Source organism: Coregonus clupeaformis, unplaced genomic scaffold (genome assembly GCF_020615455.1).
Source record: "Coregonus clupeaformis isolate EN_2021a unplaced genomic scaffold, ASM2061545v1 scaf0004, whole genome shotgun sequence".
Taxonomy (NCBI): domain Eukaryota; kingdom Metazoa; phylum Chordata; class Actinopteri; order Salmoniformes; family Salmonidae; genus Coregonus; species Coregonus clupeaformis.
This window is the reverse complement of record NW_025533459.1, coordinates 1,007,511-1,029,314: the sequence shown is the minus strand read 5'-3', so window position 1 is coordinate 1,029,314 and position 21,804 is coordinate 1,007,511. Positions and strand designations below refer to the sequence as shown.

Sequence of the window (21,804 nt, the reverse complement as noted above, 5' to 3'; positions counted from 1 at the left end):
CGGAACCAGTGTCGGTTAAAAGGAGAGGGCAACATGGGGCGACTGGGGACGCTGTCGATCAAGAGATCACCATTCTGGTGACCCATCATGACAGCATCAGAGTTGAGGAAGAAGAGGAGGAGGAGGAGGAGAGAAGGGAGGAGATGATGTCATTTATTCACTCCACTGAGTCTGAGGGATCTGAGGGGTCTGTGGAGGTAGACAACAGTGAGGGGGTGAAAGTCGTTCCTCCAGTGCCCCAAAACAGCCTGGACGATGGGAGGAGTGACGACACAGCTCAACCCAAAACCACAGGGACCGTCATGAACCTACGCTCACACGGAAACAGACCGGAAGATTCTCTCCCTCCTTCCGGTGAAGACATCCAAACAGACACAAAGCAGATGACATCACCACAATCTCTGTCTAAAAACAAACAGCCTGAACAAATAGGAGAGGAAGAGAAGCTCTGCTTTAGTGAGGAACAAACCAACCAGACAGAACAACGCAGCCTAGTGGACAGGAGTGGAACTCCCCAACACAACCAACAGTTCCAGTGCCCTCTAATTGGCCCTCCAGTCCCTGGCTCCCTGTTCCGGCAGCAGCAGCAGCAGACACAGGTTAGTCTGGAGGTGGTTCACTTCCCAGCATGCACTAGGAGGACGGGGGCGGAGATTAAGGACACTGAGCTGCAAGTGGGCCGGCGGGTGGAGTTCTGTTCTGTCTCCACGGCATCCATGACTCCAAAAACGTCTCGCGCCGCCCCCGCAGCCTTCCCAGAGCTCAGCGGGAGAGAGGGGGAGGAGAGGAAAGAGGAGAGGAAGGTAGAAGAGAAAAGGGTGGAGGAGAGAACGAACGAGAAGAAGGGGAAAACAGAGGAGAAAAACAAGGAGGAAAGAACAGAAGAGAAGGAGGGAAAGGAGGGTGAGGAGCAGACAAAGGAAGAGGAGAGGTTGGACGAGGCGGTGCAGGAGGATGGTTTGGACGAGGCGGTGCAGGAGGATGGTTTGGACGAGGCGGTGCAGGAGGAGAGGTTGGACGAGGCGGTGCAGGAGGAGAGGTTGGACGAGGCGGTGCAGGAGGATGGTTTGGACGAGGCGGTGCAGGAGGAGAGGTTGGACGAGGCGGTGCAGGAGGAGAGGTTGGACGAGGCGGTGCAGGAGGAAAGGTTGGACGAGGCGGTGCAGGAGGAGAGGTTGGACGAGGCGGTGCAGGAGGAGAGGTTGGACGAGGCGGTGCAGGAGGAGAGGTTGGACGAGGCGGTGCAGGAGGAGAGGTTGGACGAGGCGGTGCAGGAGGTGCGGTGGGACGAGAGGGGGATGACGTGGGAGGTGTATGGGGCGGTGGTAGAGGTAGCCGTCCTGGGCTCAGCCATACAGAAACACCTCAGGAAGCATCCCTCCCCTGCCCTGCCTCCCCCTCCTCCCCTCAACCCAGCCGCCATGCCCCTGCCCTCCACCCCTCCTCAAGCCTCTGGGGCCACCCATGGGTTGTCGGGTAAGGGCTCGGCCAGGAAGAGAGGGGAGCAGGAGGGAAAGATAGGCAGGCGCCGGAGGAACCCTTTCCGTTTGCTGTTGAAGAACATGCAGCAGCCCTACTGTCGCTCCAGATCTCATTCCACGGAGTGACACTGCAGGAACATCATCCATAACCGCCTTTCTTCACCCACTGGACCGGAGGCGAACTACATTATCTCAATTCCCCTTCCTCTGCCACTGGACCGGAGGCGAACTACATTATCTCAATTCCCCTTCCTCTGCCACTGGACCGGAGGCGAACTACATTATCTAAATTCCCCTTCCTCTGCCACTGGACCGGAGGCAACTACATTATCTCAATTCCCCTTCCTCTGCCACTGGACCGGAGGCTAACTACATTATCTAAATTCCCCTTCCTCTGCCACTGGACCGGAGGCTAACTACATTATCTAAATTCCCCTTCCTCTGCCACTGGACCGGAGGCTAACTACATTATCTAAATTCCCCTTCCTCTGCCACTGGACCGGAGGCTAACTACATTATCTAAATTCCCCTTCCTCTGCCACTGGACCGGAGGCTAACTACATTATCTAAATTCCCCTTCCTCTGCCACTGGACCGGAGGCTAACTACATTATCTAAATTCCCCTTCCTCTGCCACTGGACCGGAGGCTAACTGCAGGTAGTCTAGCAGCTAAGCGCATTGAGCCAGTAACTGAAAGGTTACTAGTTAGTATCCCCCAGGCTGACAAGGTGAAAAAAATATGTTGTTCTTCCCTTGAGCAAGGCAGTTAACCCCCCCAGAACAACAGCTCCCCGGGCGCACCTCTCCGATTCAGAGGGGTTGGGTTAAAAGTGGAAGTCATGTTTCGGTTGGTCGTTGTGTGAAGTTGACGATATAAATAAATGTAATCCTTTCTATATTATCGCCATACACCTTCCTTGACTTACTACATTTCCCACAGTACATCATCTCCACACCCTTTACTCTGTTCCCTCGGCCACTGGACTGCAGTATACTGTTGCATGTATCTTTACACTGCAACTTTAATGCATTATCTCAGCCAAAATAGTTCAGACATGCCTATACTCTGTTAGCAGCCATACAGGCTAACTTGACCAGCCTGTTTGACTACAGGACTTCAGTCTAACTACATCCCAGCTAGCGCATAACGTTCTGAGAACCCCTATGTTTCTTAGAGCTTGGCGAGAGTGTGGTCGTCCTGTAGTTATTTTTTGCGCACAACCTTCCCACAACGTTCTGGGAATGGTGCAGGATAGTTGCTTGGCTTTGGAACATTCTCAGCACATTAAAAAAAAACTGGACCAAAATACATAATTTTCTTGGTGTTTCGTTACTTTTTAACAGAACGTTTCCTAAAAGTTAAAACATGGTAACGTTTCATTTCAATTTTGGTAATATTCTTGGAACAGTCTCCAACTGGTTTGACATTGGGAATTTTCTCAACTAGTTCAGAGAACGTTAAGAAACAATGTTATTTTGTGGGAATTTCAGTACATCAGCATAACGTTTTCTACAGTTTTTCCTCGTGGTTCTATTTAAAGTCATGTTCTCAAAATTGTTTCCGAGAACTTTAAGAAAACTTTCCATAAAAAAACACAAGAAAACTTTAGTAACGTTCTGAGAATGTTTTTATTTTTATTTTAATTTTTTTTGTCATTTAGCAGACGCTCTTATCCAGAGCGACTTACAGGAGCAATTAGGGTTAAGTGCCTTGCTCAAGGGCACATCGACAGATTTTTCACCTAGTCGGCTCGGGGATTAGAACCAGCGACCTTTCGGTTACTGGCACTACGCTCTTAACCACTAAGGATGTTATTGAAAAACATACATTCCGTTCTCAGAACGTTAAAGGGGAAACTACACCATTTTTCTAATTCATATTAATCATCTCCACCACCACTCCAACATCAACATATGTGAAAATGGCGTGTTTCTATGTTCTGTAGTAAAACAGATAGAGGAAGATAAGTGTTTCCAATGACATCATCGGTGTGCATCGTGTTGTTTTGACCAATTGTGAGTAGGCATTGCCTACTAATTGCCTACTAATTGTCTACTAATTGATTGATGTCATTGGAAACGCTTAACTTTCTCAATCTTTTTTAATACAAAACATAGAAAAGTGCCATTTTGGGGTGGTGCTGAAGATGATGAATATGAAGTTGAACAATTTTGCAATTTCCCTTTAAGAAAACTTTTCATAAAAACCACAAGAAAAAACTTCAGTAACGTTCAGTTCTCAGCATCAACAAAACTCTCTCTATCCTCTAAGCGTGTTCAGGTGTGTTGACCACGCCCACTAAAGTGAACAGCTTCGCATGCGTAAAAAAACATGGCCATCCTGGAGGCGCAGTGGACTAATTATATGGATAGAGAACCGAAGATTATAGGTTGAAATCTCACCGACGCCGTGCCACAATAAAAAAATGTATTTGCATGATTAATGCCTAAGGAAATGAATTTCTATTTGTGCTTGTCGTTCAAAATAGTCAACCCAAAATAAGCTAGCAGTGTTGTTAAAAGTTTATTGAAACATTCAGTGAACGTTTTAAGGAAGTTATTCAAAAACCTCCAAATAACCTATAATTTCCCTTTCAGATCGTTAATAAAACCTCAGAGGAAAACTTTAAAGGAAACCTAAAAAGAAATGTTCCCAGAACAGGCTACATTTTCACTTCTATTCTCAGAACATTTATAAGACTTTCAGTTTTACCGGTCAGGAAACATATCGCTTCGTTCCCACAACCAACGTGAAACCAAAAACATACGTTCCCACAACTTCCAAGGAACCAGATCTGCTAGCTGGGATTATTTTATGACTACCACATGACCAAAAGACTTCAGTCATACCTGTACTCTGTTAGCAGCCATACAGGCTAACTTTACCAGCCTGTTTGACTATTGGACTTCAGTCTAACTACCTCAGGCTAATTCTCTCAGTCAATGGACAGCAGACTACCTACATTAAGGACTGTAGGTTAACTACATTATCTCTAAATTTAAGGACTTTGGGCCAACTTCAATCTTAGGGCTGCAAGGCAAGTTAACAATGTTATCACAGCCAGAGGACAAACAAAATTATCTCGATAATGAGACTAACAACATTATCACAGCCACAGGACTGACTACATTATTCTAATAATGAGACTAACAACATTACCATAGCCATTTTTTGTAATGCAGTTAAAAATTAAAAGTCCAATACACCGCTCGCTATTTCTCTCTCACTTTTTTCACGTTTGTTAAATCTGGCAGCTGCAAGAGGAACTTCGTCATGGAAACATGACAACATGTCACTTCTTTTCAAGATTTAAAAAAAACTTTCTTCTTTGGTTTTGAAAAATGTATGGGTAGACTTTTTTTTGCATGTTGTCTTTAACCTGTTTTCTTTATAGAGACCCTGAATGATGGTTGTTATGTTGTTTCTTGTATTATTTCTTTGTGTTATTGTGCAAATGTTACTTTTTGAAAAATATGTTCAATGGCAATTGTACAATCAAAGTAATTTTCAAAAGTATTAATTCCTACAGCTAAATGTATGCATTGCCAGCTACATTGATAATCACATTTTGTGATAGTTATCTTGTCGATTGTGATGTGAGACAATGTACCTTTTCATTTGTTTAAGTTAATGGTAATTCATCCCTTAAAGGAATAGTGTGAGATTCTAGTTAGCATGCTAACTGTTCTGGTTAGCAATGGCTTACGACAATAACCTCAACCTCCTTCAAACTGCACACAAAGACATAAAAATGGTGTCCACGAGTTCATCTGACTCTGGGTAAGTAAAAAAAGGGCTTAATTGCCAGAATCTTGCACTATCCCTTTAAGAACCATAGACAGAATATTTACATTTTATCTCTTATCCAGAGCGACTTACAGTTAGTGAGTGCATACATTTTTTTTCATACTGGCCCCCCGTGGGAATCGAACCCACAACCCTGGCGTTGCAAGCGCCATGCTCTACCAACTGAGCTACATGGGACAATACCATTGTTTCAAGAATGCATATTTGAAGAAAAACCCATTTTATTAGATGATTACACTTGCCTTCATTTTAATACATCTGATCCGAATATCTGAAACGATCAATTCAACACACTCCTCCACACCTGTATCGCTTTAGGGTTAGCCTCAGCTCTCACGCAACCCCACTTACACCCTCACTTAAACTCACAAACACCAGGCACCAATTACATAGTATGTTGAGTAGGAATATAGAGACATGTTTAGAAGTTACTGCTTGAAGTTCCTACACTTGAAGGGTCGTACTAAAAAAAACAACACAGGAATCCAGATACAAATGCTTAGTTTCATTAGAACGGAAAACACGGAATGAAATAAAAATAAAAAAACATGACATCACAAAGCATAATGTATTCAAAATATCAATCAAATCTTTACATATTTCCGAAAAATAATAATAAAGTGATTCACAACGAAAACATTTTATTTTTGCTTTTCATCCCAAAGTGTCATGTTTTTCACTATCCCTTTAGGTTGATGTTGTTCAGCTAAAAACAATGGATTCATGAGGACATTGGCACTCTTGGCGAAAAGCTGGCTAACTTGTGATTTACCGTAGCAGCAAATAGCAAGCCGGATGATTTAAGATCACTGTACTATGTGTTGTGATAAAATGGTTACGTATGGAAATATTCCCTCAATTTAATCAAATAGTAACATAAAAACGAGTGGATCAACACAAACAAAATATTTGATTGAGCTTGATTTAATCTCAAAAGCCAGATTGTCTATCTATCACAGAGTTCGTCATCATCCTTTTCCAGGACCCGCGTTCAGTGTCTTAGATCCCAAGATGGCCGTCACAGCTCAGCGGTACTGCCCCCCCAAAAAGGTCAGTGATACTGACCCAAAATGGCCGTCACAGCTCAGTGAAACTGACCCAAGATGGCGGCCACTCACAGGTCTGTGGTGCTGAGTGAAGGGCTGGCGAAGGAGAAACTAGGGCTGTCGTTGTCTTTCTTCCTGCCACGCTGGGCCAAGGCTTCACCTAGAGGCTCGCTGTAGGCGTTATCTGCTCCCCACTCCTCATCCTCCTCCTGGATCATCTACACAGGGAGGAGACAGGCATGACCATCCAGAATAATGGTAATAACATAGCAATAATAATAATAATAATAATAATAATAATAATAATAACTATAACGTTACCATCATGGGCATTGTATCCTTGTCAGACATGACCATGTCCATGTTGTAGTCCAAGGAATTGAGGCTTGAATTTAAAAAGAAATGCACTAAATTAGAGTCATATACAAGTGAGGTCATGACGATGACATCTTCATTAATGTTAACAGTAATAACTCAATACTGTCCAATGGAGGACAACGATCAAAGAACATTACCAGTATAGACATGTTGTAACACTGTCTTGGTGTGTAGTGTAGTGTAGAGTACAGTAGAGTAGTGTAGTGTAGAGTAGAGTAGAGTAGTGTAGTGTAGTGTAGTGTACAGTAGAGTAGAGTAGAGTAGTGTTCACATGGCTCTGTACTGTGGTGTTAAAATCAAATCAAATGTAATGGCCGTGAGCATCACTACTAGACCCATATTACCATCATCATCATCATCATCATGTGGTTTCTACCTGACTCTGTCTGCGTTAGATCCTTCCTCGTCGAAGCCCAGGTCTGTGGCTGTGTCGATGTTCAGGTTGAGCACAGGGTTAGCCCTAAACAAAAACCAAGGGTCAGAGACAACACCGTTACCCCTAGACACACACCCAGGGTCAGAGACAACACTGTTACCCCTAAACACACACCCAGGGTCAGAGACAACACTGTTACCCCTAGACACACACCCAGGGTCAGAGACAACACTGTTACCCCTAAACACACACCCAGGGTCAGAGACAACACTGTTACCCCTAGACACACACCCAGGGTCAACACCGTTACCCCTAGACACACACCCAGGGTCAGAGACAACACTGTTACCCCTAGACACACACCCAGGGTCAGAGACAACACTGTTAGCCCTAGACACACACCCAGGGTCAGAGACAACACTGTTAGCCCTAGACACACACCCAGGGTCAGAGACAACACTGTTACCCCTAGACACACACCCAGGGTCAGAGACAACACTGTTACCCCTAGACACACACCCAGGGTCAGAGACAACACTGTTACCCCTAGACACACACCCAGGGTCAGAGACAACACTGTTACCCCTAGACACACACCCAGGGTCAGAGACAACACTGTTACCCCTAGACACACACCCAGGGTCAGAGACAACACTGTTACCCCTAGACACACACCCAGGGTCAGAGACAACACTGTTACCCCTAGACACACACCAAGGGTCAGAGACAACACTGTTACCCCTAGACACACACCCAGGGTCAGAGACAACACTGTTACCCCTAGACACACACCCAGGGTCAGAGACAACACTGTTACCCCTAAACACACACACCCAGGGTCAGAAACAACACTGTTACCCCTAGACACACACCCAGGGTCAGAGACAACACTGTTACCCCTAGACACACACCCAGGGTCAGAGACAACACTGTTACCCCTAGACACACACCCAGGGTCAGAGACAACACTGTTACCCCTAGACACACACCCAGGGACAGAGACAACACTGTTACCCCTAGACACACACCCAGGGTCAGAGACAACACTGTTACCCCTAGACACACACCCAGGGTCAGAGACAACACTGTTACCCCTAGACACACACCCAGGGTCAGAGACAACACTGTTACCCCTAGACACACACCCAGGGTCAGAGACAACACTGTTACCCCTAAACACACACCCAGGGTCAGAGACAACACCGTTACCCCTAGACACACACCCAGGGACAGAGACAACACTGTTACCCCTAGACACACACCCAGGGACAGAGACAACACCGTTACCCCTAGACACACACCCAGGGACAGAGACAACACCGTTACCCCTAGACACACACCCAGGGACAGAGACAACACCGTTACCCCTAGACACACACCCAGGGTCAGAGACAACACTGTTACCCCTAGACACACACCCAGGGACAGAGACAACACCGTTACCCCTAGACACACACCCAGGGACAGAGACAACACTGTTACCCCTAGACACACACCCAGGGTCAGAGACAACACTGTTACCCCTAGACACACACCCAGGGTCAGAGACAACACTGTTACCCCTAAACACACACCCAGGGTCAGAGACAACACCGTTACCCCTAGACACACACCAAGGGACAGAGACAACACTGTTACCCCTAGACACACACCCAGGGACAGAGACAACACCGTTACCCCTAGACACACACCCAGGGACAGAGACAACACTGTTACCCTAGACACACACCCAGGGACAGAGACAACACCGTTACCCCTAGACACACACCCAGGGTCAGAGACAACACTGTTACCCCTAGACACACACCCAGGGACAGAGACAACACCGTTAGCCCCTAGACACACACCCAGGGACAGAGACAACACTGTTACCCCTAGACACACACCCAGGGACAGAGACAACACTGTGAGGCTACCCTACTTCCCTAATACATTGGCAATTCTAACATGTGAAATGACTTGATAACCTGGTTTTCAATACATCTGAAATGTGCTATGTACTAAAAACTAAACATGCACTAAAAATGCACTCCCAAACTAGCTTTTCAGGTTTTTGTGAAAGCAAAGACAGCGTGGAATGCATTTTTTTACATGTTAAATTACATTTATGTTACAATTAAAATACAGTGCCTTCAGAAAGTATTCAGACCCCTTGACCTTTTCCACATTTTGTTACGTTACAGCCTTATTCTAAAATCGATTAAATAGTTTTTTCCCCCATTATCAATCTACATACAATACCCCATAATGACAAATCAAAAACAGATTTTTATCAATTTCACCAAATTTATAAAAAAATGAAAAACGGAAATATTACATTTACATAAGTATTCAGACCGTTTACTCAGTACGTTGTTGAAGCACCTTTGGCAGCGATTACAGCTTTGAGTCTTCTTGGGTATGACGCTACAAGCTTGGCACACCTGTATTTGGGGAGTTTCTCCCATTCTTCTCTGCAGATCCTCTCAAGCTCTGTCAGGTTGGATGGGGAGCGTCGCTGCACAGCTATTTTCAGGTCTCTCCAGAGATGTTCGATCGGATTCAAGTCCGGGCTCTGGCTGGGCCACTCAAGGACATTCAGAGACTTGTCCCGAAGTCACTCCTGCATTGTCTTGGATGTGTGCTTAGGGTCGTTGTCCTGTTGGAAGGTGAACCTTCGCCCCAGTTTGAGGTCCTGAGCACTCTGGAGCAGGTTTTCATCAAGGATCTCTCTGTACTTTGCTCCGTTCATCTTTCCCCCGATCCTGACTAGTCTCCCAGTCCCTGCCGCTGAAAAACATCCCCACAGCATGATGCTGCCACCACCATGCTTCACCGTAGGGATGGTGCCAGGTTTCCTCCAGACGTGACGATTGGCATTCAGTCCAAATCTTGGTTTCATCAGACCAGAGAATCTTGTTTCTCATGGTCTGAGTCCTTTAGATGCCTTTTGGCAAAATCCAAGCGGGCTGTCATGTGCCTTTTACTGAGGAGTGGCTTCCGTCTGGCCACTCTACCACAAAGGCCTGATTGGTGGAGTGCTGCAGAGATGGTTATCTTTCTGGAATGTTCTCCGATCTCCACAGAGGAACTCTGGAGCTCTGTCAGAGTGACCATCGGGTTCTTGGTAACCTCCCTGACCAAGGCCCTTCTCCCCCGATTGCTCAGTTTGGCCGGGCGGCCAGCTCTAGGAATAGTCTTGGTGGTTCCAAACTTCTTCCGTTTAAGAATGATGGAGGCCACTGTGTTCTTGGGGACCTTCAATGATGCACAATTTTGTTTTTGGTACCCTTCCCCAGATCTGTGCCTCGACACAATCCTGTCTCTGAGCTCTACGGATAATTCCTTCAACCTCATGGCTTGGTTTTTGCTCTGACATGCACTGTCAGCTGTGGGACCTTATATAGACAGGTGTGTGCCTTTCCAAATCAGGTCCAATCAATTGAATTTACCAAAGGTGGACTCCAATCAAGTTGTAGAAACATCTCAAGGATGATTAATGGAAACAGGACGAACCTGAGCTCAATTTCGAGTCTCAAAGCCAAAGGTTCTGTAACTAAGGTATTTCATTTGTTATTTTTAATACATTTAAAAAACTGTTTTTGCTTTGTCATTATGGGGTATTGTGTGCAGATCGATGAGGAAAATGTTTTATTTAGGTGCTTCAACAACGTACTGAGTAAAGGGTCTGAATACTTATGTAAATTTGATATTTCAGTTTTGCAAACATTTCTAAAAACCTGTTTTTGCTTTGTCATTATGGGCTATTGTGTATAGATTGATGAGGGGGGAAAAACTATTTTATCAATTTTAGAATAAGGCTGTAACGTAACAAAATGTGGGAAAAAGTCAAGGGGTCTGAATACTTTCCGACTGCACTGTGTGTTATTGTGTAATTATTGGATGCACCCTATGGGTCTCGGGTCAAAACTAGTGCACTATGTAAGGAATAGGGTGTCATTTGGGATGCAGCCTATGTGTTCCAGTCAGAACTAGTGCACTATGTAAGGAATAGGGTGTCATTTGGGATGCAGCCTATGTGTTCCAGTCAGAACTAGTCCACTATGTAAGGAATAGGGTGTCATTTGGGATGCAGCCTATGTGTTCCAGTCAGAACTAGTGCACTATGTAAGGAATAGGGTGTCATTTGGGATGCAGCCTATGTGTTCCAGTCAGAACTAGTGCACTATGTAAGGAATAGGGTGTCATTTGGGATGCAGCACAGGACTCACCCCTCCATGGTGTACTTGTTGGTTCCAGGAACGACAGGCCCACTCTTCCCATCTCCACCAGTCACCACCTTGGCTGCTGAGTTCATGGCTTTAGCTGCCTTCAGCTTCGTTCTGTAGCTGTAAAATGTTACCATCCATTGGTTAGTTACCCATGCTTACTAACCCATACTAGTTACCCATACTAACTAACCCATACTAGTTACCCATACTAACTAACCCATATTAGTTACCCATACTAACTAACCGGTAGCCTTCCACAAGCTTCCCAAAATAAGTTGGTTACATTTTGGCCCATTCCTCCTGACAGAGCTGGTGTAACTGAGTCAGGTTTGTAGGCCTCCTTGCTCGCACACGCCTTTTCAGTTCTGCCCACACATTTTCTATAGGATTGAGGTCAGGGCTTTGTGATGGCCACTCCAATACTTTGACTTTGTTGTCCTTAAGCCATTTTGCCACAACGTTGGAAGTATGCTTTGGGTCATTGTCCATTTGGAAGACCCATTTGCGACCAAACTTTAACTTCCTGACTGATGTCTTGAGATGTTGCTTCAATATATCCACCTAATTTTCCTTCCTCATGATGCCATCTATTTTGTGAAGTGCACCAGTCCCTCCTGCAGCAAAGCACCCCCACAGCATGATGCTGCCACCCCCGTGCTTCACGGTTGAAATGGTGTTCTTCGGCTTGCAAGCGACCCCTTTTTCCTCCAAACATAACAATGGTCATTATGGCCAAACAGTTATATTTCTGTTTCATCAGACCAGAGGGAATTTCTCAAAAAAGTACGATCTTTGCCCCCATGTGCAGTTGCAAACCGTAGTCTGGCTTTTTTATGGCGGTTTTGGAGCAGTGGCTTCTTCCTTGCTGAGCGGCCATTCAGGTTATGTCGATATAGGACTCGTTTTACTGTGGATATAGATATTTTTGTACCTGTTTCCTCCAGCATCTTCACAAGGTCCTTTGCTGTTGTTCTGGGATTGATTTGCACTTTTCGCACCAAAGTACGTTCATCTCTAGGAGACAGAACGCGTCTCCTTCCTGAGCGGTGTGACGGCTGCGTGGTCCCATGGTGTTTATACTTGCGTACTATTGTTTGTACAGATGAACGTGGTACCTTCAGGCGTTTGGTAATTGCGCCCAAGGATGAACCACACTTGTGGAGGTCTGCAATTGTTTTTCTGAGGTCTTGGCTGATTTCTTTTGATTTTCCCATGATGTCAAGCAAAAAGGCACTTAGTTTGAAGGTAGGCCTTGAAATATATCCACAGGTACACCTCCAATTGACTCAAATGATGTCAATTAGCCTATCAGAAGCTTCTAAAGCCATTACATCATTTTCTGGAATTTTCCAAGCTGTTTAAAGGCACAGTCAACTTAGTGTATGTAAACTTCTGACCCACTGGAATTGTGATACAGTGAATTATAAGTGAAATAATCTGTCTGTAAACAATTGTTGGATAAATGACTTGTGTCATGTACAAAGTAGATGTCCTAACCAACTTGCCAAAACTTTAGTTTGGTTGAAAAACGAGTGGTTGAAAAACGAGTTTTAATGACTCCAACCTAAGTGTATGTAAACTTCCGACTTCAACTGTATCTGTATTCCCAGTCATGTAAAATCCATTGATGATTGCCTAATGAATTTATTTCAATTGACTGATTTCCTTATGAGAACTTTAACACAGTAAAATCTTTGAAATTGTTGCACGTTGCATTTATATTTTTGTTCTGTGTATATAATAATATATGCAATCTAGCAGACACTATTATCCAGTCATGCGTGCATAAATGTTTTACATATGGGTGGTCCTGGGAATTGAACCTAATATCCTGGCATTGCAAGAGCCGTGCTCTACCAACTGAGCTACAGAGGACCACATGAAGCACAATGCCTTGAGCTGCTTTTGATAGTGTTCTGAAGAAGATTGATCATAAATTGTAATCCCTCCGAATTTCTTAAGAACTTCTCAGATTTCTTCTTAGGACCATAATGGAGAGGATGAGGGGATGGCCGTTTTACGGGCTTTTAACCAATCGTGCTGTTCTGTGTGTATTTTTTTTGTTTGTAACTTTTTTTGTACATAATGTTTTCTGCCACCGTCTCTTATGACCGAAAAGAGCTTCTGGACATCAGAACAGCGATTACTCACCTCAGACTGGACAAAGATGTTTTATTTAACGAATTGGAGGTGAAAGATTTACAGCTCCTACCGGACCGGGCCCAAATCCCTGTCATTCGCATGAAGTGGAGACGCAGATACAGGTGGAGCAGATCCGGGTGCTTGGTGAGAATTCGTCAGTGAGTGGATAATCCGCCTTTAACATCCGTCCTACTGGCGAACGTACAATCACTGGAGAATAAACTGGATGAGCTCCTTTCGAGACTATCCTACCAACGGGACATTAAAAACTGTAATATATTATGTTTCACCGAGTCGTGGCTGAACGACATGGATAATATACAGTTGGCTGGGTTTTCCGTGCATCGGCAGGACAGAACAGCTACCTCTGGTAAGACGAGTGGTGGTGGTCTGTGTCTATTTGTCAAGAACAGCTGGTGCGCAATCTCTAATATTAAGGAAGTCTCTAGGTTTTGCTCGCCTGAGGTAGAGTACCTCATGATAAGCTGTAGACCACACTATCTACCAAGAGAGTTTTCATCTATATTTTTCGTAGCTGTCTATTGACCACCACAAACCGATGCTGGCACTAAGACCACACTCAACGAGCTGTATAAGGCCATAAGCAAACAGGAAACTGCTCATCCAGGTGTGGCCCTCCTAGTGGCCGGGGACTTTAATGAAAACGTACATCCGTTTTACCTAATTTCTACCAGAATGTCACATGCTCAAAATGGCCAGAAACAAAGAACTTTCTTCTGAAACTCGTCAGTCTATTCTTATTCTGAGAAATAAAGGCTATTAGTTTGAGAAACAGGCGCCTCACAGGTCCTCAACTAGCAGCTTCATTAAATAGTACCCCCAAAACACCAGTCTCAACGTCAACAGTGAAGAGGCGACTCCGGGATGCTGACCTTCTAGGCAGAGTTGCAAAGAAAATGCCATATCTCAGACTGCCCATCTTAATCTTTTCTTATTATTGCCCAGTCTGAGATATGGCTTCTTCTTTGCAACTCTGCCTAGAAGGTCAGCATCCCGGAGTCTCCACTTCACTGTTGACCTTGAGACTGGTGTTTTGCGGGTACTATTTAATGAAGCTGCCAGTTGAGGACCTGTGAGGCGCCTGTTTCTCAAACTAGACACTCTAATGTATTTGTCCTCTTGCTCAGTTGTGCACCTGGGCCTCCCACTCCTCTTTCTATTATAGCCTCATTACTACCTAGTACCCCCTGTATATAACCTCATTACTACCTGGTACCCCCTGTATATAGCCTCATTACTACCTGGTACCCCCTGTATATAGCCTCATTACTACCTGGTACCCCCTGTATATAGCCTCATTACTACCTGGTACCCCCTGTATATAGCCTCATTACTACCTGGTACCCCCTGTATATAGCCTCATTACTACCTGGTACCCCCTGTATATAGCCTCATTACTACCTGGTACCCCCTGTATATAGCCTCATTACTACCTGGTACTTCCTGTATATAGCCTCATTACTACCTGGTACTTCCTGTATATAGCCTCATTACTACCTGGTACTTCCTGTATATAGCCTCATTACTACCTGGTACTTCCTGTATATAGCCTCATTACTACCTGGTACCCCCTGTATATAGCCTCATTACTACCTGGTACTTCCTGTATATAGCCTCATTACTACCTGGTACCCCCTGTATATAGCCTCATTACTACCTGGTACTTCCTGTATATAGCCTCATTACTACCTGGTACTTCCTGTATATAGCCTCATTATCGTTATTTTACTGTGCTACTTTTTATTGTTTCATATTTTTTGACTTACTTAAAATAAAATCTGCACTGTTGGTTAAGTAAGCATTTCACTGTTGTATTCGGCGCATGTGAAAAATAAAATTGTATTTGATTTAGTGAATCGTTAAGTATCAAACATGTCAGAATGCTGATCTAGGATAAGGTCCCCCCAGTCCATATCATTATAATCTAAAGGACTAAACTAATCCTAGATAAGCACTCTTGAGATGTTTGATACATACGTGCCCAGGACTCAGCTTACCTCCTGCGGGTGCAGACGAGAGATGTTGTCATGACAGCCAGGACGATGATGAGGCCCGCCACCAGCCCCAACAGAACGAACAGTACTGGATCCACCTTCTTCTCTGTCACCACAGTCCCCCCCTGCAACACCACACAGAGTTCAGAGTAGGTTACGGTAACTTTCCCCAAATTCCCTGGTTTTCCAGAAATCATTGTAGGAGGATTCCAGAATTCTTGCTTATTGCCTCCTGATTCCGGGAATCTTCCAATAAGGATTTCTGGAAAACCTGGACATTTTAAGGAAAGTTACCAGAATTTTGCAACCCTAGCTCAGGGGAACATTCCTATAGTGGCCCAAAGTCAGATCGTACTGTAAGAGATCTTTACTGCATAGGTGGTCCTCTGTAGCTCAATTGGTAGAGCATGGCGCTTGTAACGCCAGGGTAGTGGGTTCGATCCCCGGGACCACCCATACGTAAAAATGTATGCACACATGACTGTAAGTCGCTTTGGATAAAAGCGTCTGCTAAATGGCATATTATATTATTATTATTTATTACAAATATAGCATAAAAATAGCATAACATAATAAACTACAGAAATTTTTTAAAAATGTATTCATGTATAAATTTAACCATTCATGTGGAAGTCCCTATAGCAGGGATCATCAACTAGATTCAGGTGCGGGCCGATTTGTTCTTGAGCAGATGGTCGAGGGGCCAGGAACATAATTACAAATCATTTGTAGACTGCAAATTAACCGCAAGAAGCCCAAACAGATATAATGTTTGACTAAAACATTAATCACTTCAAACCTTTCTTATATTTGTATATGATCACGTGTCTCTATTATGTGTGGAAATACTTGGGAACAGATTTCCCCCAATTAAAAATCACTTGGAGTGGATTTCCTGGTGTTTTAACAATTTATTTAAAATGTCTAACAATGAAAATGCACCAACAAAAAAAATTATGTTGCTCAGAAAACATGGGGGGATAAAACCACCCGCGGGCTACCCTTTGGGAAACCCTGCCCTATAGGAATCCTATTCCCTATGTAGTGCACTACTTTTCACCAGAGCCCTGGTCAAAAAATATTGTACAACATCAGGAATAGGGTGTCATTTTGGACACAGCCCAAGAGGAATATTATTTAGCATGTCCAAGGCCGGGTTGGAGACAATTCAAATTCAATTCAGTGAGTTCGGGAGACTACTTGAGATTCTAAATCCAATAAATTAAAAGTGACATTTGTTTATTGAAATAGATGTGTATTGTATGTGTATGGTAATGTCCAAGCATGAGGGAATAGTTTAATAATAGTTTCCTATAGTAAACTTACTATATTTTTCAGGCCATATTCAATCTGTAATTTGAACCGTTCATCACTATTGGACAGAATAGTCTCGGCAGAGGCAGAGTCGAGGGCCGTTCCATTGGCATTCACAAAGTACACCTCCATCACAGTATTGACAGTCGCCCTGCAAAAGAATGAAGGATATTTTTTTCTTTCTTAATTTTCCACATTTTTTAAATTATGTATTTCTAAACTACTTGAGCAGTGACAAGGATCTACAGATCACACACACACACACACACACACACACACAGAATGGTGCCGAAGTGAACGGTGCTCCATTCATTTACTGTAGAAATGGGAGCACCACCTGGAGGCCTTCATCAACAGAAAGAAGAAGAAGTATGTTGGTATGTAAGCAGTCAGGGCTGGGGTCAATTACATTTCAATTCCAGTCAATTCAGGAAGTACACTGAAATTCCAATTCTAATTCTCTGCAATGCTTTTCAATTAGGAACATTTGGAATTGGAATTTTGGTTTACTTTCGGGAATTGACTGGAATTGAAATGGAATTGACCCCAGCCCCCCCCTGGTAGTCATGTGATATTTTTACCTGGTTTCCAGACTGTCTTTGCCAGCCCTAACCTTTACCACTTCCACTTTCGTCTGTGTTGCTGCGGTGAGAAGCCTGCAAGGAAACATTTACGAAGTTAATTAATTAATTTATTACCCACGCTGTGGTTAGAACACTTGTAAACAGCCATGGCCAACATAATCTCAATCTGAAAGTCTTCCTATAGGAACTTCCACATGAATGGTTAAACGTATAAATGAATAAATATAAATACATGTCTGTAGTTTATTACGTTACTACATTTTTATGCTACGTTTTGTAATATAGTGAATATATGCAGTAAAAGATCTCTTACAGTACGATCTGACTTTGGGCCGCTTTAACTTCTTCCACTGTTCTTGAAAATAAAAGCTCCACTTTTAAGCTCCTGTCAACTGTGAAAATCTGGAAAGGGGAATGTGAAACAAAGTGTTACTCAGACAGACAGACAGGCAGGCAGGCAGGCAGGCAGACATGGATGAATTACAGTAAGTTTTACACCTACCTCCAGTTTGGTTTCGGAGAAGAGTTTCGGTTCTTCAGTGTTAGTTGCCCCAACTGTCACCAGATACTTTCCTTTTACATCGATATTTAGCACTTCATTGTTCCTACAACGTTGAAAGACATGTTATTTTTCTGTAAGTCATTTTCAATGTGTCTACTGCATCCATTGCAATAGTGTCAACTTAACAGCGTAAAACCTAACAAACAATGTTTACTTTTTGTCGCACAGTGGCTATTAATTATAGTGAAATCAAAAATTAAAATATGACTTGCCGGACAGCATTTATACTCACTGAATATTTCCGACGTATTTATCGTCTTCCTGTGTGGTGACAACTCGTAACACTCTATCCACGTTGGTCGTTTTATTGTTGACGGCGTCCCAGAATTGTACAGTTGTTATCGAAAATGTCATTTGCCTATTTTTCCCGGAATCACGGTCTGTGGCCTATCAAAGGGAAAAAAGGAAGACTGGAATTCATAATAACTCATATCACAGCAAGACGGCAAGTTAAATGTATTAAAACGCTACACTTTATATTAGATTAACATTTTCTTGTTGTTGATTTCTGCACAGCAAGAAGCTGTCCCACTGTGTGTAATGACGTCGTATTGCTAAGTCTACCTTTTAAGCTACATTGTGAGATTCGAAAACAAAGGAAATGTGCGCCCCGCCATTGTTTTGCTATACCTTATCAAATAGAAAATAACTGATGTTGTCCATTTTACACAGTTATACTCACAGTGACACTGGCGATTACTGAGCCTACAGAGGCACTCTCTGACACCACAACTGTAGAGGTGGGGTAAGAACACTGTTAAGTCAATCTGTAGCTATATGGATTAATATCATAAAGTAAATTAATTATCACATATAAAAAATACGATGTTTGGATATTCAGATTTACCATACAACGTGCCGAATGTTTAGAAACATATTTACCATAGAAGGACTCTGTTGTGTCGAAGGCAGGGGCGTTGTCATTGATGTCTTCAATGTTTATCACAATAATCCCTGAAATGAATTTTTTATTGTTAGAATACATTGAAATATGTTAAAGTTACAAACGTAGATATTAACGATAGTAATAGTTACAGAATAGGGTTGCACATTTATGGTAACTTTCCCAAAATTCCCAGGTTTTCCAGATATCTCAGTTGCAGGATTCATGGAGTTCCTGCTTATCCCCTCCTGATCCCGGGAATCTTTCAACCTGGGAATTTTACAGCCCTAGACCAAAACAGAAGTATCTGACCAAACCCAGTTGAACCAACCTGGTGTTGCGCTGTTGTTCTCCCCTTTCTGGGTGAACTCATCCACCACCTGGGCCTTCAGCTCAACCTGGTCACACATCTCATAGTCGATCACAAAGTCCTTGTTGAGCATGATCTCCCCTGTGGGCTCCAGGTTGAACCAGTCCTCTGAGCAGGGGCCCAGATCCAGGGAGCCATTACAGCGGCACCTACTGGAGACCAGCTGGTAGACCAGAGAGTGATTTTTGTCCAGGTCCACCGCCTCGATCTTTCCCACGGCTTCAGTGATAGTGGTGTTCTCCTTTACGAGCAGCGGGCCGATGGGCTTGAACTGGGGCCTCTCATCATTCACATCCAACACTGTCACCTCCACGGTTACGGTGTCCTTCATCGATCCCAGGTCCATGGCCTCCACTTTCAGACTGAAGGTATTGACGCTGCTTTCGTAGTCTAGCTCGATGTCCGGGTCGACCGTGATGTTACCGATGTAACCGTCGGGTTGGTCGTTGAAGGTGCGGATGATGAATTGTCCGAAGCTTCCGCTGACGATGCTGAAGGAGATGCGGTTGTGGTCGATGGTTTTGTCTAAATCCACTGCCTGGACGGAGCCCACGAATTCAGCTGTTGGAGACAGACAGAAAGAGACGGCCTTAGGTTTTTGAATTCATGATTAGCTAGATGTTTTGATAGATTATTAAACCTTTATTATCAACCAAGCATAGAACAAATTCCTATTCACAATGACGGCATGGCAATTGGTCAGAGGCATGTTTTTTGGGGAGAAAGCTGTTTGAGGCGATGATAAATGTTTTTCTGAGGAGAAGGGGGACTAAACCACATCCTCCCTGGACTTTTAATCAGGGTAATGGCGGGAAAAATGTCTGATTTCAACAAAAAGAAACATGCTTACCTTTCTTCCCCTCCTCCACTGAGAATTTGTAAGACGTTTTTCTAAACTTCGGTTTGTTGTCGTTGATGTCCTAGGTTGGAATGTAGAAGGTGAGTGAAGCTTTACAATTTACAAAGCATGTTCATGAGGTTGACAAAGATACAAGGAACGAAATCCTTCCTCTTACTTCCGATCACCTCTAGAAGACACACTTACACATTAAAAACTGCACCAATCAATCTGTCTAAAGGTCTATCCAGTCTAAAAACAGATACAAGGTCTGGGTCCATTTGCATAAAGCTTCTCCGATTAAGAATGCTGATCTAGGATCAGTTAGCCTTCTAAATCAAAAACCTAATCAACTTTTATTGGTCGCACACACATATTTAGCAGATGTTATTGTGGGTGTAGTGAAATGCTTGTGTTCCTAGCTCCAACAGTTCCTAGCTCCAACAGTTCCTAGCTCCAACAGTTCCTAGCTCCAACAGTTCCTAGCTCCAACAGTTCCTAGCTCCAACAGTTCCTAGCTCCTGCAGTAATATCTAACAATTCAAAACAATACACAAAAATCTAAAAGTACAAGAGCGGAATTAAGAAATATATAATATTAGGAAGAGCAATATCGGACACCGGAGTATAAATGCAGTATATATATATATACAGTTGAAGTCGGAAGCTTACATACACCTTAGCCAAATACATTTAAACTCAGTTTTTCACAATTCCTGACATTTAATCCTAGTAAACATTCCCTGTCTTAGGTCAGTTAGGATCACCACTTTATTTTAAGAATGTGAAATGTCAGAATAATAGTAGAGAGAATTATTTATTTAAGCTTTTATGTCTTTCATCACATTCCCAGTGGGTCAGAAGTTTACATACACTCAATTAGTATTTGGTAGCATTGCCTTTAAATTGTTTAACTTGGGTCAAACGTTTTGGGTAGCCTTCCACATGCTTCCCACAATAATTTGGGTGAATTTTGGGCCATTCCTCCTGACAGAGCTGGTGTAACTGAGTCAGGTTTGTAGGCCTCCTTGCTCGCACACGCTTTTTCAGTTCTGCCCACAAATGTTCTATAGGATTGAGGTCAGGGCTTTGTGATGGCCACTCCAATACCTTAACTTTGTTGTCCTTAAGCCATTTTGCCACAACGTTGGAAGTATGCTTAGGGTCATTGTCCATTTGGAAGACCCATTTGCGACCAAGCTTTAACTTCCTGACTGATGTCTTGAGATGTTGCTTCAATATATCCACATAATTTTCCTTCCTCATGATGCCATCTATTTTGTGAAGTGCACCAGTTCCTCCTGCAGCAAAGCACTCCCACAGCATGATGCTGCCACCCCTGTGCTTCATGGTTGGGATGGTGTTCTTCGGCTTGCAAGCCCCCCCCCCTTTTTCCTCCAAACATGACGATGGTCATTATGGCCAAACAGTTCTATTTTTGTTTCATCAGACCAAAGGAAATTTCTCCAAAAAGTACGATCGTTGTCCCCATGTGCAGTTGCAAACCGTAGTCTGGCTTTTTTATGGCGGTTTTGGAGCAGTGGCTTCTTCCTTGCTGAGCGGCCTTTCAGGTTATGTCGATATAGGACTCGTTTTACTGTGGATATAGCTACTTTTGTACCTGTTTCCTCCAGCATCTTCACAAGGTCCTTTGCTGTTGTTCTGGGATTGATTTGCACTTTTCGCACCAAAGTACATTCATCTCTAGGAGACAGAACGCGTCTCCTTCCTGAGCGGTATAATAATAATAATATAATATGCCATTTAGCAGACGCTTTTATCCAAAGCGACTTACA

The 21,804-nt window shown here is 43.6% G+C and overlaps 1 protein-coding gene across 1 annotated transcript in view; it reads right to left on the bottom strand.

The window, feature by feature from the left end:
- Positions 1 to 5,492: 5,492 nt before the first annotated feature.
- LOC121538374 (cadherin-related family member 2-like) overlaps positions 5,493 to 21,804 on the bottom strand; it is a 41,223-nt gene continuing 24,911 nt past the window's right edge. The window contains exons 18-31 of the mRNA XM_045212276.1: positions 20,021 to 20,090; positions 19,132 to 19,731; positions 18,800 to 18,871; positions 18,600 to 18,649; positions 18,150 to 18,304; positions 17,858 to 17,960; positions 17,669 to 17,757; positions 17,353 to 17,427; positions 16,784 to 16,922; positions 15,461 to 15,582; positions 11,301 to 11,417; positions 7,090 to 7,173; positions 6,657 to 6,720; positions 5,493 to 6,553 (exon numbers count right to left, since the gene is read on the bottom strand). Coding sequence (XP_045068211.1) covers positions 6,404 to 6,553; positions 6,657 to 6,720; positions 7,090 to 7,173; positions 11,301 to 11,417; positions 15,461 to 15,582; positions 16,784 to 16,922; positions 17,353 to 17,427; positions 17,669 to 17,757; positions 17,858 to 17,960; positions 18,150 to 18,304; positions 18,600 to 18,649; positions 18,800 to 18,871; positions 19,132 to 19,731; positions 20,021 to 20,090 — 1,890 coding nt within the window. The 3' untranslated portion in view covers positions 5,493 to 6,403. The remainder of the gene's footprint in view (positions 6,554 to 6,656; positions 6,721 to 7,089; positions 7,174 to 11,300; positions 11,418 to 15,460; positions 15,583 to 16,783; positions 16,923 to 17,352; positions 17,428 to 17,668; positions 17,758 to 17,857; positions 17,961 to 18,149; positions 18,305 to 18,599; positions 18,650 to 18,799; positions 18,872 to 19,131; positions 19,732 to 20,020; positions 20,091 to 21,804) is intronic.